Source organism: Anopheles ziemanni, chromosome 2, assembly GCF_943734765.1.
Source record: "Anopheles ziemanni chromosome 2, idAnoZiCoDA_A2_x.2, whole genome shotgun sequence".
In the NCBI taxonomy this organism is placed as follows: domain Eukaryota; kingdom Metazoa; phylum Arthropoda; class Insecta; order Diptera; family Culicidae; genus Anopheles; species Anopheles ziemanni.
This window is the reverse complement of record NC_080705.1, coordinates 91404906-91421694: the sequence shown is the minus strand read 5'-3', so window position 1 is coordinate 91421694 and position 16789 is coordinate 91404906. Positions and strand designations below refer to the sequence as shown.

At 46.0% G+C, this 16789-nt stretch overlaps 6 protein-coding genes and 1 non-coding gene across 7 annotated transcripts in view; 4 read left to right on the top strand and 3 right to left on the bottom strand.

Moving 5' to 3' along the window:
• Positions 1–3174, top strand: part of LOC131283110 (ras-interacting protein RIP3-like) — a 50566-nt gene extending 47392 nt beyond the window's left edge. The window contains exon 3 of the mRNA XM_058312683.1: positions 1197–3174. Coding sequence (XP_058168666.1) covers positions 1197–2226 — 1030 coding nt within the window. The 3' untranslated portion in view covers positions 2227–3174. The remainder of the gene's footprint in view (positions 1–1196) is intronic.
• Positions 3175–5293: 2119 nt separating this feature from the next.
• On the bottom strand, positions 5294–5366 carry Trnav-cac (transfer RNA valine (anticodon CAC)). Its single transcript has one exon. It is a non-coding gene; the product is annotated as a tRNA-Val (tRNA).
• A 119-nt stretch (positions 5367–5485) lies between these two features.
• Positions 5486–6773, bottom strand: LOC131294969 (small ribosomal subunit protein mS35). The gene is made up of 3 exons (XM_058323026.1): positions 6561–6773; positions 6416–6500; positions 5486–6348 (listed from the first exon to the last, which is right to left on the bottom strand). Exons 1-3 carry the CDS (start codon positions 6679–6681, stop codon positions 5556–5558), a joined length of 999 nt encoding a protein of 332 aa, XP_058179009.1. The 5' UTR covers positions 6682–6773; the 3' UTR covers positions 5486–5555.
• A 513-nt stretch (positions 6774–7286) lies between these two features.
• On the bottom strand, positions 7287–11995 carry LOC131282692 (kinesin-like protein KIF18A). Its single transcript, XM_058312218.1, has 5 exons — positions 11650–11995; positions 10254–11552; positions 8074–9115; positions 7875–7994; positions 7287–7545 (listed from the first exon to the last, which is right to left on the bottom strand). The coding sequence occupies exons 1-5, from the start codon at positions 11740–11742 to the stop codon at positions 7331–7333; spliced, it is 2769 nt and encodes a 922-aa protein (XP_058168201.1). The 5' UTR covers positions 11743–11995; the 3' UTR covers positions 7287–7330.
• LOC131282693 (ribosome-recycling factor, mitochondrial) lies at positions 9334–10172 on the top strand. Its single transcript, XM_058312219.1, has one exon. The coding sequence runs from the start codon at positions 9358–9360 to the stop codon at positions 10141–10143; it is 786 nt and encodes a 261-aa protein (XP_058168202.1). The 5' UTR covers positions 9334–9357; the 3' UTR covers positions 10144–10172.
• Positions 11996–12369: 374 nt separating the features above from the next.
• Positions 12370–14239, top strand: LOC131286970 (lariat debranching enzyme). The gene is made up of 2 exons (XM_058315984.1): positions 12370–12612; positions 12686–14239. The coding sequence occupies exons 1-2, from the start codon at positions 12416–12418 to the stop codon at positions 14205–14207; spliced, it is 1719 nt and encodes a 572-aa protein (XP_058171967.1). The 5' UTR covers positions 12370–12415; the 3' UTR covers positions 14208–14239.
• A 615-nt stretch (positions 14240–14854) lies between these two features.
• Positions 14855–15840, top strand: LOC131292853 (mitochondrial thiamine pyrophosphate carrier-like). The gene has a single exon (XM_058320950.1). It carries the CDS (start codon positions 14858–14860, stop codon positions 15791–15793), a length of 936 nt encoding a protein of 311 aa, XP_058176933.1. The 5' UTR covers positions 14855–14857; the 3' UTR covers positions 15794–15840.
• The last annotated feature ends 949 nt before the right edge of the window (positions 15841–16789 follow it).

The following is a 16789-nucleotide window of genomic DNA, read 5'->3' as shown; positions in this document are numbered from 1 at the left end:
TGTAATTCAACACAACGATCGTCGCATGATTGCCTTATGCTTTCTAATCGGCTGTAGTTCGCAATTTAATGCAAACCGGAAACGATAAATTACCCCGACAATGGATAAGCTTGCTTTGACCCGGTCAAGTTTTCTTATATAAGAGATGTTCGTACACAATTGTTAGATGATCATGTTAAATAAAACATTGCATGGCTTCCTATGTAATTCGTACATTCAAACAAGGTGTGCAAAACTGTAGTGGAAAGAGTTATTAAACCATCTATAACTTAATAGTTCAAACAAAGTGCCAGCAAGAAGCGGAAAAAGTGGCAGTAAGCAGTAAATGGCAAATCATAAAAAAATCTCTTTATCGTCAAACCTTAAAAAAAATCATTTCAACACATGCAAGAATTTATTTTAACTGAGATCACAAAGATCCCCCCTGGCTGAAGAAACAAATTTATTCGATGGAAAAATAAATTGAGAGCAATAAAGTAAAACGTGTAAGAAAGGGCAAAACATTAAACGAGCACAGGAGAGGAGGGGGCCATCTCGGGCATCAGGATGGTGATGCGCTGTGAAACTCTTTCCTTTGCATGGAACGACGATGATGAATGGATATGGTTTGAATTAAACCAATCAAACGTGAAGGAATTTCGGTCGTTGTTGTGGCCCCCCCGAAAAGGTGAAAGGGGGTGGGAGGGGAGCGAGTGGGACGTAACACACAGTAATGTGCCAGACAGCTTCGTTGTGTGTGTGTGTTGAAACTGTGACTCGTAAAGAAGGATTTCGTCTTTAAATGGTGATCTTTAGTTGATTCAGAGCGCCATAAAAGTAACTGCAAAAATGCATTTCATCGCTAAATTATGATGGTTGGTTGTTCAAAGGTGGTCAATTCTGCCATGCCAACTAGAAGGCAGCTTTTGTTCGTTTCGTGCAGACAAATCGAAACTTGAACGAAGGACTTTTTCTTTTTCTCACTCTACAAATTCGTTTTATAAGTAACCTTTAAACGAATTGTAAAAAAATTGCAAGAATCTTGCTACCTCTTACACATCAATTCATCCAATTATATCTTTTAAAAAACCACAACATATTTTAACGAAGAAAACAAAGGAAACGAGAGGAAACGATAGAAATAAAATGAAAGAACTTTTAACAAATAAGTAAACTAATCTTTTGCTCCATTTATTTGTGTATTTCGAAAAAAACAGCGATGATGAGACGAACCCAATGAACATCCTGCGTAAGCGCCAGCGTGAGCAACAGGAGGACGCCAAGGACGACCTGCACGCGTACCTGGACCTGCAGCAGATGGCGGTGGCTCAGGCGCAGAATCCGCAGGCTCAGTTGCACTACCAGCAGCAGCAAGCACTGAAGCTGCAGGGCCACCCGAACCCATTCGGAGCCGGCTTCCCACCGACGGCTGCCGACATGTCGCTGCATCACCTGGCGCCGCCACACCATCCGCACGCTCGCGGTGACCATCTTCCACCGCCGTCTTCGTCCGCACACCATCCACAATCGAGCGGCCAGCAGCAAGCGGGTGGCCAATCGCAGTCCCAGCCGCACGGGAACCCTCTGGGCCACCATCACCCGTTCCGGGCCGGTGCCGGTTCGCTGCATCATCACCATCCGCACCAGCAGCATCCGCAGTCACACCACTCACACCCGGGAGCCAGCTCGATGTCGCACGGCGGTGGTGGAGGTGGTGGCGGATCGATGCACCAGCACGGCCACCATCAGCACCCGCACCATCAGCAGCCGACGCCGGTGGAATCGCCCATACCGGCCGCGATCTCGAGCGTCGAGGCGTCGTACAACGTCCCGAAGCGGCAGCGCACCAGCTACGACGCCGACGAGGCCGCATCGCTGTCCAACTTCAACCTCAATCGGACGGTAAAGTACGCGAACAACCTAGAGCACCAGGCGAACCTGGACGAGCACGGTGCGTACGGTCTGTACGTCGGCGAGGTGCTACGCAAGCTTCCGGAGCGGATATCGTCGCTGACCTCGCTCAAGATCATGCAGCTGCTGTACGAGGCACAGGTGCAGTCGTTCGATGCCGCCCCGGCACCTGCCGCCTCCCCGTCCGTCGCTTCCTCGCCCAAGAAGCTCGATCAACCGCAAACGAACGGCGGCACGCCAAGCGGAGTGGCCGGTCTTCCCAACGGTGGCGGAACTAGCGTCTCCTCCGAGGGTGGCCGCCAGTCGACGGAGAGCGCCGAATCGAGCAAGGAATAGTAGGGCGCACTTCCGACGACCACCAGCGCCACCGCTCCGGTCCCATCGTCGTCGGCGGTGTTGTGGTGGTAGAGAACACACCCTGAACGATCGCAACACTTTTGCCCAGCGCTTTATTTTACCAGCTCGTTCAAAATTGGATCGGCGTGAGGCTTTACATGCGGACGGACACATACATCCACATTATATTAGGGTTTATTTGTAGAAAAAAAGAGGAAACAGAAAGATAGAGAAACAAAACTCGAAGGAGAAATTAATCCAATGCGCCATTTATTAAGTTTTGTGCTTTCACCTACGATCATCACTGGCAAATTCTCCCACCATTTAACAACCTTTCGCCGCCCTTCTCCCATTTTCTCGTTCCCATACACCCACTCTAGGATACATGTCAACACCCCCTCCCCCTCTCCTATCTATTAATAATGACCGCTGTAATCGTAACGCTAAGATAGCTAAAAAAAAGAGTATAGAATCCCTAGAACGCCTAGGGAGATTTGATTTTAAATGTTACAATCATCATTATTATTATTGATAATATTATATTATTTTTTAATTGAACTAAGACGCATAACTTTTAGCGCCCTAGGGGAGACTGACCTCCACATACTTTACTGCCCCCACCCTCGCCACGTCCCAACAATTCGTTGTCGTTAGACAATAGTTGAATAGTCAACCCCATTCGCCATAAACTATGCCGGGGGAGGATAAGAGTATCGAACAATATTTCCTCTTACGGTGCGTCGTCAAATCAACGAATTGGTTTAATGTGTAGTTTTTCATGTTTTTCTTGACAAACACGAAGGATCTTCCCAAAAATACCCTGAAGCATTTATTGAATTTGAATTAATCCTCAAACGGACACTCAACCTTCCTTCGGGAACGATGCATTTTTGAATTTAATTTTTTATATATTTCCCACGAAATATGTCCCATGAAAATTATTTTCAATCGAAACCCAGCCGCAATAGTCTTCGCGAAATTACATCACTTGTGCAAACGGGGACGGGGGGAGTGAATGGACAAGGAAAACGTTCTCGTGCAGACAATTAAAAAGCACGGAAAATGGCAAATAAGGAGAAATTTAAAAAACGCAAAAACAAAACCAATCAATACCTTTTCTGTCCTAGGTTTAGTAAACGAGTAATAATGTATGTTGAGAGCAAATTATAAGCATTATTATATACTGGATAAAGTGGAGAGGCAAGTGCGAATGAGAGGATAGGTGTGGGCAGGAAAGAAGGCAAACAAGATTGCAACATATAAGGAGAAAGGATGGCAAAAGATGTGCAAGAAGGTAGGAGCAAAGGACTTGAAATGAATGAAAACAGCTAAACAACAAACGTAATACAATAAATGTTTCAAAGCAACGTAAATTAGCTTTCTTTTTCTTTGACATAGACATTAAAAAAAACATCTGAATATTTTCTTATTCTTGCCAAACAACTGCAGGACATACTTTAAAACTGTATTAAGCTATAGGGGTGTTGATTCTCTAAAAATTGATCTTAGAGTCGCCCGAGAGTGGCCGTTTCATTGCGTCCCTGTTGCTCCAGTGCAAAGTTCAAAAACTGGTACAGTTGTGCCATCAAGTGTTCATCACGCCCATCCCTAAGTCCAGCCGGTCCAGCTGCTCCTGTACTGCTGCCGGATACCAGTTCGTCCCTCGTACGCACCAACGGAAGTTTCACTTTGTCCACCAAGCCTAGCACGGCGTTAAGCAAACACGCGATCAGCGAAACCGTGCCAAGCAGTAGAAATGGATGAAGCACCACCAACAGTTGCAGATTCAGTAGGCTGTGCTGCTTGTCGAAGGTACCTCCGAGTTGCAGCGGGTTGCCATGGTGTTGCTGGCTGGTGTACGGTGGCCATCCCCAGCTGCCATGCTGATGGTGGTAGTGCGGCTGTTGCCAGTGTTGCTGCCCCTCGCCACCCTGATGCCAGTCGCCGTAGCTGTCAAAGTATCGACTAGGTTGGGACGTTCGAGCAGGTTCGTCTTCCGGCATCGAGTGACGATTTCGGCGAAAAAAGGGATCCGTTGTGCGTGTTCTAGTAGCTTCCGTTGGAGAAGGATACCGGTCAACCCCAACGGTTGGGGTTGCTGGTTGATTCTGCACGATACGATCGTTGAAACCCGAGTGCGCCACCATCTGATACGGAGCGATGTCGGACCCAGAATGAGAACTACTGTCGAGCTGCATATCCGTAGTCAACGTATGAAGATTATTTGAATCCTTCGGGTTACTATCAAATACAATCGGTTCATTCCTGTCTTTAGAGTCCTTGCCAGCACTGGTAGATAAATTCACTATCACACTGGGCAGCAAACCGGTAACGAAGAGGACGATGACGATTGTATATTTACGAACGAATGGAACCATGTTTGCTACTAGCTCGAGCCGGCAAATCTCAAAAGATGCAGAAAGACTGTTCTTCTGGCCGCGATCGAATGCAACTAATCATACTGTTGGTAAAAGCGTTTGGTTTTAACCATTGCAAGATCCAATCTCTTTTCCAGCGACTTTACTCGACGACTCTGTGGATATTTTCCGGTGCATGGATTTCGCCTCGTGATGCACAATAGAATTTTTTCAACTGCTTGCACGCATCAAAAGTGCTCCTCAAATGGGTTGGTTGTTGCATTTAACGGCTATTGTTATGGTGACAGGACTTCGTCAGTTTACTTTACAAGAAGTAGAACAGGTTGCTGAAAGAAATTGAGGGCAAGATGCACCATAAAAAGAGTCACTGAACCAAGGACAAACATTTCTCATCCACTGTTCTTTAATCTCTCGCCACGGAATGAGAGTGAAATGTTTTCATACACAACCTTTGGCAGTAAAATTTAGGACACATCTCAAATTCAACTCAATTTCATGTTTGAATGTAACTAAATTTAGTAATGTTTTCTCCGGCAATGAAATGCTGCTGAACAAATGTAGAGTATTTCAAATTCATTTCCTAAAACTCACTGTTGAGTCTTATTTTCTGTTAGATTTATAACAAATGTACATGACACACTTTCAAATTTCCCAAGGCAACGAAAACATGAGCAAAAACATAAAAAAATTGTTTCCGCCCGGGTTCGAACCGGGGACCTTCTGCGTGTGAAGCAGACGTGATAACCACTACACTACGGAAACTCCCACTATGGAAGTCGTTAATTAATAATAAAACTTGTACCCCAAACCGTGGCATTTGTTAATCTTTTCTTACCACTAATTCACACTTTCATAACATTTTATAATTCACATAATTCTTTGTCAAAGCACTTTGATGACACATATTTATTACACGTTTCATACTAAACTACACAAGCATACACTTCCTCTTTACTGTGAAGCGCTTAACCCGAGTAATGCCAACGATTGTTCCTTGTACTTGGCCAAATTATACTCGTTTTCGCCATCATTGAATAATCGCGTCACGGAATTGGCATATTCGGTGGGCACCGGCACCCATCCCTCATCACCCTCCTTCCGACCCCAGTTCAGGGTAGCTTCCGCATTTCTTTTGCTGCAATTCCGGTCAAAATCATAATATTCCATGTCGGCTTCACTTTTGCTCTCCTCCCACGGCTCGACCGTGTTCGATTCGTGATACAGCGCTGTCAGCAGATAGATCGCGTAATCGTAATTTTGCCGCTTCAAGGGGCACCGATCGGTGACGATCGTAAGGATATCCGTCTCCGGATCATACCGCTCACCGACCAGTCGCAGGAACTTATCCTTCGCGTGCCGATCCATCTGCAGCGCCGAGAGTCCCAGCTGCACGGTTACGATGCGTGACAGTGGATTCCTTATCGTAGGCAGAGCGTGACAGTAGTCCGACGTGATGACGGTCAGTGGAAAATGGGAGCTCATTTTCTCCTCCGTTTCCAGTCCTTTCGGCCACGGTGTGCAGAACTGTTTCAGTGCCTCGCACTGCCGTTTAATGACGGGCGGTGTCAGGTGCAGGAAGTTCGGTATCTTCATCAGTTCCGCGTTCGCGAACTTTCCCGGCGACATTTGGTTGCGTTTCGTAACGTAACCCTGCCGGATTGGTAGCGGAACCGCGGACGGGTTGAATGATCGTGGGCCCGGCCATACGGCACCCCAGTCCTGATCTGTTGCCATCTGCTGAGATCTGTTTGTGTAGATTCGAACACATATTGTAATGTCTAATGTAGTAAAACAAACGCACAATACTATACCTTGGAGGAGGCACTTCCGGGCGGGGAGCCTTTCGGCGAGCAACACGCTGATTTTTGTTTTGCTTCAAGTTTAATACCCGAAACTCTGGAAAGTTAAATGAATCAGCTTCAGCAACTATCTACTCCACTTTTGCAGAAAGCCTACCTTCATCCTGTTCTACGGACCGTTTCTCCTGCAAATGCGAAGACTGTAATCTGTATCCAACAACTTGCACCGACCTACCCCACGTTGGCAGGCTCGCAACGTAGCGTGTGAAAAGTGCCATGTTTTTACAGTACGAAACAAGTAGCTTTTGCTTGGTAGATTCACAATCGCGGCAGCAAAAATTAACTCGGCATGTATGCCCGGCTAATGTTGTTGATTTTATTGCACATCGCTCAAAAATTACCTCATCTGTGTTTTGACAGCTACTGTCATCTTGGAATACAGAAACTCGACGAAACACAACTCAACGAAACTGAATGTTTGAATAGCAACAGCCAGAATCGGTTGACCCTCATTCGGCTAATGAAAACAATAAGCAATTTACTTTATATTGCAAACTGTATTTTTCATCTGGAGATTTGATTTTGTACAGTATTCCTGATTCACTGATGCATAAACAGCATTAAAAAAACACAACTGTTCGTTTGAGGAATCGGCTATTTGATCGTTGGTTCAGTTTTTTCACCTCTTTTTCTTTTTGAATAAACCATATGCATATTTCAATTCTATCGAGTCTAGAAACGTTCAACGTTCGCCCGAAGCTTATATTTTAAACAAACTTCCTCGTCTATCACTTATGACTAATAACATGAAAATAATAATGTTAGATATATTTAAAGCAGTCTAGAGCGAACGCGCCGGGTAAGACCGAAAGTGTGGGTGTGTATATACGTATAATAAAATTCTCCTATCTCCTTTTGAAGAAATGTCTATTTCTTGATACCCATCAGACGATTGTGCCGGTTTCGGTCACTATCATTCTCTAAATTGTTGTTGACAAAACGCGTGCCAGCCGCCGTTGCTTTGCCCGTCGTTGTGGTACTGCTGCTGGTGCTGGGGACAGTGCTACTACTAGCGACAGCAGCTGCTTCTTTTCCTTTCATCATTCGATACCTATTGATGACGCTTGTTGCAGAAGCATTCGCTGGAAGGACATAAGAAAAAAAATGAGCATAATATATACACTTGATTTAAATAGATAAGATAAACCGGCAAATTTTCGCAAAAATTAATCAAGGAAAGGTTTGCCCTTTTATATTCTGTTTAAAACATTAGCGGTGCAGTATAAATTAAAAATGCGTACTTGAAATCTTCGAAAGACTGTTTTCCTTTGTTAGGGCACAATCGTTATCGCTCGCTTGTTCGGCTGTAATACCGAAAAATACTCTCATCGATAAACTGCATCAAATAACTGTATGTGATTATGTGGCCATCGAGAGGTTGCCGTCCGTTGAAAAGTATCTGTACACTTACCACGACTGCCAGTTCGGTTTATCAAACGTGGACTTTTACCGATGCGTTTTGGGCTCTTTTTACGATTGTCCTTGTGCACAGACAATGCCATTTTTCCTTTCATGGAAGCTCTGCGAAGAACTGGAAAAGAATAATATTTGAAAGAAGCATAAGTGTCGCGGCTCAAAACCCCCCTTTTACAATGTACTTTGTAACGAACCTTTATCCAAGACCTGTGGATCTACATTTGACTCCACCAGCACGTTTGAAAATAATGATTCTGAATCACCATCCTTACCGGATCCAATGTCGAAAGTGGAGTTTGCAATGTTTCCGACGCCAATCTGTTCGTCGGATGTATCGGATTTATCTTCCCCCTTCTCGGTGTGAGATGTCCCACCGAGGTTTCGACTGGTTGAAGCCACTGCTGGAGTAGCAGCTGGCATCATATTGGTTACAACCAACCGCGGAGCCTTTAGCCGTTGAGTGGCCGCTGCTGTTTTGGCGATGCTGCCATGTCCCGTGGTTTTGGTTGGTGTTCGACGAGAAATCGTTGGCCGGGTCCCTACTACAGATGTCGCCTTGAACGAAAGGCCCCGACTGACTGTTTTTGGTTTTTTGAAAACGTTTCGTTCCTCCGTATCAGACGGCTTCGACGATGCAGGACCGCTAGTGTCATGATCCGTTTCCGATTCGCTTTCTCCCCGGATCTTTGTCCTTTTCGCACCGACGACAACTGGCGGGAAATCCACAGCATCATCCGAACAGTCGGACAGGTTGGCAATGTCATCGATGCTATGGTCGGTAATATCAGTTTCGCTTCGCAGGTCCTGCTGGCACTCGTCGTCGAAGAAGGTAACTCCTCGCTGCCTCTGGTTCAACTTGACCAAGCGCTTCAGCTTATCCAACACAATATTGTCCAGTCGATCCAAGTGTCGAAGTAGCAGGTAGTTATTTTGCACGATTTCGCCGCTCAGCTGCATAATCTTGTGCCACAGACGATTCTCCTGACTGTACGTAAACGCGATCTGGAGAACGTGGTCTTTCCATAATGTAGCCTTTGCTGCTGCAATTTCAGCATCTTTGCCAGCCATGTAGGTTTTTAACACACAGCTGAGCTCCGTCTGTAGCACTTCATACCGAAGAGCGTTCCGATTCCGTTGCGCTTGTTGAAGACGTTCCAACCAGCGGTTCTGATCGACTTCTTGACTGGCCAACTGTTTTCCACATCGATCGATTGATGCTTCAATCTTCGCTATATCCTATATGAAAAGAAAAAACAAAACTTAATTACTGAGCCAAGTGAATATAAGATAAGTTTAATTTAGCATATTTGGAGGTTTTAAATCTAAATCCAACGAACACAAATTCAACGAAAAGTTAATTAACGATATGACAGCAGCCGGTTTCGTCAAATCGAAGTCAAAATAAACATCCCTCGCCGACTTGTACTACCAACTGCATCGGGTTGTTACGGTGGTAAACAAGACACTCTTTGGTTATCATGTTACGAATCACCACAACGTTGTTTCGCGCAGTTAACTTAAAACAATTCGATACTATCTTCTGTACCGTTGGAGCTTCAAAATGCGTGGCAAAATTCCCTCCAAACTCTGGTTTCGTATTTCCGGCGAGCACACAATCAGTACGTTATTACGCCAAGGGAAAAGATAAAAAGAAAGACAAAAAAGGAACCACGACGAAGGTGCAGATCAACGAGGAGCAGCTGACCAGTCTGATCAATCTCGAAGGGCTACGCACGCAAATGGAAAAAAGTCTCACCACCATGAAGGAAGATTATGCAAAAAATCTCTCCCTTCGCTCAACGACTGGATCGATTGAGACCCTCCGCATCACCTACGAAGGAAAGGACTATCAATTGCAGGAATTGGGACAAGTTGTTCGAAAGAACCCCAAAACCATCGTCGTCAATCTCATCTCGTTTCCGCAGACTATTCCTGCCGTCCTGCAAGCCATCCAACGAAGTGGAATGAACCTTAATCCTCAGCAGGACGGGACGACGCTCTTTATACCCGTCCCGAAGGTAACGCGTGAACATCGCGAAGGTTTGGCGCGGAATGCAAAAGCGCTGTACATCAAGTGCCGAGATAGAATTAAGGATGCACAGAATCAGTCTATCAAGAAGTTGAAAAAGCAACCGGGTAGCGGCGTATCGGAAGACGACGCATTTCAAGCCCAAGCTCAAATCACAGCCATCGCGGAGGGTTTTATCAAGGAAGCGGAAAAGATAATGGAGTCGAAACAGTCGGAGTTACTAGGAGACAAGTGAAATTAAAGTGTGCTGATAGGCGCGACGTGTTCAAATTGTTACTGCAATTGTTGCACACCAATAAATGATAGTTTATAAATAATTGTGTAATTGATCCTATTGCAACTTACCTCGCTCGACTGACTGCCATCCAGTGTTACAATTCGGGCAATCTGCTCAGCCTGCTCCTTAAGCTTGACGCGCATGTTAAGCAGTTTTTCCTTACTCTTTAGCGCATAGTTGTGCTGCACAGCCTGGAGTAAGCTAGCATAGCAGCTATCGATCCGAGAGGTCCACGTATTAAGGAGCGTTTCGTTCAACGCAGCAGGCGGGGTAGCATCGGAGAGCGTATTGAGTTTGCGATGTTCTTCCAACTCGGCCAACTTTGCCTTCAGCCGGTCGATTTCTTCTGCCTGCTCGTTAACCTTCTTCACCAGGAACTCCTTCGGTACGTTCGAGGGCACGATGTTCTGGCGTACGGTCGTGCGGATCTTCTTTGCGCGCGACGCGTACTTCAGCGTATTATATGTGTCATCATACGTTAGCGAGGACGGAGAAATGTTCGCGATCATCACCGTCTGGCAGTTGCCTCCAAGGCTATCCTTCAGAATGCGCGTCAAGTTGGAGTCGCGGTACGGAATGTGCTTTAGTCCATCGGCCAACTTATTGATGCAGTTACCCAGAGCCAGCAATGACTTATTAATGTTCGCGCCCTCCTTGAACCGCGCACCCAGCCCCTTTGTGCTAGCAGCCCGTTCACTGCCAGCCAGATCAATCATAGACAATTTCACGGTGCGTTTCTGACCCGTCTTCTTCTCCACCATACGAATGTGGACCTGGAAAATGGCATGGCTGCGGCTACTCTCGGCATTTGCATCCGTCGGATGTTGGGTTCGGTTGCGGTTACCGAGAGCCAATAGATCCAGCAGCTCGTTCGCGCTATGAATTTGTTTGAGAACCAATCCGCTAACTACCACTCCATTGGCATCCTCGCGAAGTTTCAGAGGACCACTTTTCGTGAGCAAGTTCATTACCAGCTCATTGTAAACCTCCAAGTAGGAGATGCCGATATCGAACTTCCGTACATCGCTGAGGGCTTCAATTTCACGAAACAATTCTTTCATCGTCAAGAACGTTATGCCCGGGCAGTTTTCGTTTCCCAGCATCGTATGAGTCTTCCCGGCTCCGGTTGCACCATAAACGAATACCGAACAATTGTACCCATTCATGACCGACTGCACCAGCGGTTTCGTGCAAGCCTCGTGTATGTCCGCGTTTGTTGCAGTGTTGTCGAATACATCATCGTACTCCATTGTGAGCTTCTTTTTAATGCGCTTGGTGATGTCGCGGTGAGTTTGTTTCACGCCGTGAAAGAAGAATTCATCCTCATCTTCGTCCGGATCAAACATTAACGTTGACTTATCAAGAACCTGAAACCAAATAACAATCGCTTAGCATATAGAGCAACTGTTGATCCGCCGAACCATCGTCAGTCTCAGTTCGCTCGGAAGCTATCATACAACTAACCTTAATGATATTTCTCGGGTTCTTTTCCTTTTCCTGCTCGTTGAACGGCCGCAATCGCACGGCAACTTTTATTTTCCGAGAATCAGTAGCCATTTTGTGACTTTTAATGAAAAACTTGCTCTTCTTTACTATTCTTCGAACAAACTTCACTTTCGCACGGCTCGCACTTTTCTACTGAACTAAACTAAACTAAATTTTCAATGTCTACTATAATTAAAACCACATCGATTGGAAAATCGTCTTTTTATAGTTAAACATTTTCAATACTTTTTCAGATCGGTTGTTTTTGATGCACTGATTCGAGGATTACTTGTTATTCACACGCAACGAAGCAAACTTATTCCTTTCTGTTGGTAGCTTCAACCGAATGCGATGCATCATCTTTTACTTCAAACCGTTTGGAAATAACGGTCGCCTTGTTTGCCTAGTGAAAAGAAAATGACAGATTCTGGAACAACGATGGACGCTTTATATACTGTGGTGATTATTTTCTCCCTCGATTCTCTCGTCAGGTACGCAAAAGACGATAAGATGTTATTTTTTTAAAGAGGTAAAATGCCAGGCTAATGTTAATGGCTCTTAATTTTTACCTGTACAACAAGACTTGATATTTTAATTACTCTTGGGTTTGATATACTATCTCAGTTTTTTCACTGGTATAGAAGCGTTGCTTAATTTAAATCTGTCAACTGGGGTGCTGAAAGATCGGTCCAAACAAAACAAAACTTTCCTACTTCACCGGCTGTGCTTTTAGCGAAAATTTGTAATGAAAATTGCAGTGGAAGGTTGTGCTCATGGTGAGCTGGAAAAGATTTACGACCTTATAGCGTCGATACAGGAACAGCAAAACACCACGATAGATTTGCTAATATGTTGTGGCGATTTCCAGTCGACACGAAACTTGCAAGACTTGCAGTGTATGGCCGTCCCTCAGAAGCACTTGGACATGTGTAGTTTCTACAAGTAGGTAGACTGAAGATTTTGTTTCCTCACGATTGCCTGCAGGGGATTTAATCTTTCCACTTCTACCTTATAGGTACTATAGTGGCGAAAAGAAAGCACCCATACTAACTTTGTTCATCGGTGGAAACCACGAAGCATCGAACTACCTCCAGGAACTACCCTACGGTGGATGGGTAGCGCCAAATATTTACTACCTTGGCTACGCCGGTGTGGTAGATTGCAACGGTATTAGAATCGGAGGCATATCGGGCATTTTTAAGGGTCACGATTTTCTGAAGGGTCGTTTCGAATTTCCACCCTACGACGAAGCCACAAAGCGAAGCGTGTACCATCAGCGTCAGATTGATGTGTTCAGGCTGAAGCAACTTTCGACACCGGGTGTGGACATAATGCTGTCACACGATTGGCCTCGGGGAATCACCCAGTTTGGCAATGTCACGCAGCTATTACGCTTCAAGCCCGCATTCCGGGAGGACATCGAATGCAACAAACTCGGAAGTGCACCATGTGAGGATCTACTGCAGAAACTCCGCCCACCGTACTGGTTTGCAGCGCACTTGCATTGCAAATTTGCGGCCCTCGTCCCTCACCGCGACGAAGAACCGACCAAGTTTCTCGCACTGGATAAGTGTTTACCGAAGCGGAGATTCCTGCAGGTGCTGGACATTCCTACATCGCCCGATGCAACGAACGGCCCGGTGCGCCTTAAGTACGACCTCGAATGGTTGACGATTCTGAACCTTACAAATCATTTGATAAGCATTCGCAGCTCCAATGGCTACATGCCCGGTGAGGGTTCGGACGAACGGTTCAACTTTACGCCGACCGAGGAGGAAAAGGCCAAGGTTTTGGATCGATTCGGTGGTGACTTGCACATACCGACCAACTTCGTGAGGATAGCCGAACCTTTCCAACCGGTACAAGACGACAATACGGTGGACATGAGATCCATCGAGCAACCCCAAGCTTATCTTAATCCGCAAACGACTACGTTTTGCGACAAACTCAACATTGACGATCCGCTTCGGTTGGCCATGCTCATGACGAGACACCAGCTGAACAACTCGACATACGTTGACCCTTTGCCTGTGGCATCTGAAGAAAGCGAACCCGAAACATCATCAATAGTAAAGCAAAAAGTTCAAAATACTGATGAATTAACCCTTGATGAGGAAGATGATATTGAGGCAATGGAATGTGCCCCCCAGAAAGATAGCCAAGACCAGCGCCCAACGACGGATATTCGACAATCACTGTCTTCCTCTTTGCCACAACCGAAATGGAGGCATCACGATTCGCATGATTCCGATCAGTCAACGACCATGAATGATTCAACGAGCATTTCCACCCCGAACTGCAGTATGCTCAGCCTTTCCATGCCACAGGAAGCGGACGAAAAAGGCCTCCTGAGTCTATCAGAGTCGGGCCTGGCTGTAGATGATTTGAATCTATCCAGTCCTCATAATTCCGGGTTGACGACAAGGGCCGATGTGGCAGCATCGGAAGAGCAAAACAAGACGGAATCGGATAACCCTCCGGTGAAGAAATTCAAGCGTCGCAATCAAACGATCTACGGTAAAGAGGATAGTGAATAGGAGTATCTAATTGACGCTAGCTGATCGCAAAATGTGGAAGAAAATTTTCTGAATAAACATGTGCAAATTAGGTATACTATTTCCGTATTTGGTGTAAGGAAATTCATTTCACAAACAATGTTTTCTAGAAATATACCCGTTGGATGATGAAACTAAATTCTAATGCGTCGATTTTGTTTGAAACAAATTCGTTATCATTTTTTTTATTATCATTTTAGCGAATGTCAAACCCTCACTTTGGATCAGCTGGGACGTGGTATGTGCGCACGTGCGGGTCAAAAAGTGACGACTTGGAATGAAGGAAAAGAGCGGCCTTCGTGGGTTCAAAACAAACATCTCGATCTCGCAACTGATCGCAATAGTCTTTCTGTCATTTCGGAAAGCGCTGGAATGGAACGCACAAACAGTTTCCCGCAGTGAGATTACGTAGTTACAATCAAGGAATACGCAGGGAACTTGTCGCCGCCGTCGTCGTACGTGACCATGAGAAGCAAGGTCAGACTACTTACGCATCCGCATCGGTAGTCAAGTTCAGCCGCGCAAAGGTGATGTAATAACCATCAACACACCAGCGGGAAGTTGATATTTCGGAACAAACGGATTGACCGGACAAACCGCAGCACAGGCACACACCCCCAGCGCAGAGGTAGATGGACCGCGAAAAGCACAGTACAACCCGGTACGCCGGTCTAGCCGGCGGCATGACCGGATGTATAACCCGCTTCATCTGCCAACCACTGGACGTGTTGAAAATTCGCCTCCAGCTCCAGGTGGAACCGATCGCGACCAGCTCGAACCACTCCAAATATCGTTCGATGTTACAATCGATCGCCTGCATCTACCGTGAGGAAGGTCTGCTAGCTTTCTGGAAGGGTCACAATCCGGCCCAGGTGCTTTCCCTCGTGTACGGTGTGGCGCAGTTTTCTTTCTACGAACGATTAAACAGCCTTCTGCGTAGTGTGCCGATGCTGGAAGGGCACGATCAGGGTCGCCAGTTCCTCTGTGGTGCTTGCAGTGGTTCGTTTGCTGCCCTTACCATCATGCCGCTGGACGTCATACGGACACGACTCGTTTCACAGGATCCCGGCCGGGGCTACCAAAACGCCCTGCAGGGTTTGACGGAGATTTACCGACACGAAGGCGTCAGGGGATTGTATCGGGGTGCCGGGCCAGCGATGCTACAAATTGCGCCATTGGCCGGTGGCCAGTTCATGTTTTACAACCTATTCGGTACGCTGGCCAAGCAGTTGCACGGGCTGCCGGTCGAGGCAAAGCTACCATCGCAGGAACTGTTCGTTTGCGGTGGGCTGGCTGGTCTGTGTACGAAACTGCTCGTCTATCCACTAGATCTAACAAAAAAGAGACTGCAGATACAGGGTTTCGCAAACAGCCGGCAAACGTTCGGACAGCACTTCGTTTGTCGCCATATGTTCCACTGCCTGGTGCAGGTTGGTCGAGGTGAGGGCCTTCGCGGTCTGTACAAAGGTTTACTGCCGTCCCTGCTAAAGGCCGGGTGTACTTCCGCTTTTTACTTTATGATCTACGACAGTCTGTTGGTGCTGTTCAACAGCAAAGGGAAGCTTTAACGTTGTATACATAAATACGGCTTAGCCATAACGCACATTCTACAATTCTCGTTCTGGTTTGTTCATCAATACATTAAAATACATCTTCTTCGGGAAATACTTACGGGTTAATGCACTTTTTCTGCTTTTCATGCCCGAACAATTTTGTTGTATTGTAGTAGAATTGACATGTTTATTACCAGCTTGTTAGTAATTCAAATGAACAAAGAATACATTGAGTAATGTAGGTAACGACCTAGAAATAGTTGTCCTAAGCTTCAAAATCAAAATCAAAGTCGAAACTATCTGCCTCTTTTCCCTTCTTAGCTGTTTGCTCCTGTCTCGATGAGGTTCCAGCCACCGGTTCTTCGCTCATAAGGAAATCGAAATCGCCACCACCAGCATCATCTTCTCCGAAGCTTGTGTCCAAGTTTTCGGGAGAAAAATTCACATCAAACTCAGCGCTCGAACTTTGTTGGAGACCAAAGTCAAATGAGCCGTGGCTTGAAGACGCCTGGACCGATAGTTCCAGACTCTCGTCTGCCTTGTCCTCGCTGTTCGCAGTAGGCTGTGTCTGTTGCTTCTGTTTGGCGCTTGCTACGTTCTTTTCGGAATTTATTGGAGATTTACGCGTAGAAGTAGAATCACGACGACTTTTTCTAGTGCTTAATTTTGCAGCTTCAAGAACAAGTGGTACTTTCGAAGGCTGCTCCTTCTCAGGCGAATTTTGCAGAGGTTTCAATGTGTCCGCTGCTGCTGTTGGCCGATTCTTCTTGCTGGAGCAAGCATCCGTTTGACGTGCCTGTGCACGTGTCTGTGCACGTGTTTCTTGCTTAGGAACCGATGCTTGTTTGGAATTCTGCGCTACCTCTTTGATGCTGGTAACAGTCTTCGTAAAGTCCTGGCACTTAGGTGAAGGCACACGATTGGTCAACGACTTCTCTTTTGTGAGAATTCTCGGTGTTTGTTGTACAGCTGATGGTAAGTTTTGCTTCACATGCAATAATTCCACGCTAC

Coding starts and splice junctions, on each gene's coding strand:
- LOC131282693 (XM_058312219.1), top strand. CDS start 9,358: ATGTTACGAATCACCACAACGTTGTTTCGCGCAGTTAACTTAAAACAA.
- LOC131282692 (XM_058312218.1), bottom strand. CDS start 11,742: ATGGCTACTGATTCTCGGAAAATAAAAGTTGCCGTGCGATTGCGGCCG. Junction 11,553..11,649: donor ACCCGAGAAATATCATTAAG/GTTAGTTGTATG, acceptor ATTTGGTTTCAG/GTTCTTGATAAGTCAACGTT. Junction 7,546..7,874: donor AAACCGAACTGGCAGTCGTG/GTAAGTGTACAG, acceptor ATGTCCTTCCAG/CGAATGCTTCTGCAACAAGC.
- LOC131292853 (XM_058320950.1), top strand. CDS start 14,858: ATGGACCGCGAAAAGCACAGTACAACCCGGTACGCCGGTCTAGCCGGC.
- LOC131286970 (XM_058315984.1), top strand. CDS start 12,416: ATGAAAATTGCAGTGGAAGGTTGTGCTCATGGTGAGCTGGAAAAGATT. Junction 12,613..12,685: donor GACATGTGTAGTTTCTACAA/GTAGGTAGACTG, acceptor TCTACCTTATAG/GTACTATAGTGGCGAAAAGA.
- LOC131294969 (XM_058323026.1), bottom strand. CDS start 6,681: ATGGCACTTTTCACACGCTACGTTGCGAGCCTGCCAACGTGGGGTAGG. Junction 6,501..6,560: donor GTCCGTAGAACAGGATGAAG/GTAGGCTTTCTG, acceptor TTAACTTTCCAG/AGTTTCGGGTATTAAACTTG. Junction 6,349..6,415: donor CCGGAAGTGCCTCCTCCAAG/GTATAGTATTGT, acceptor CTACACAAACAG/ATCTCAGCAGATGGCAACAG.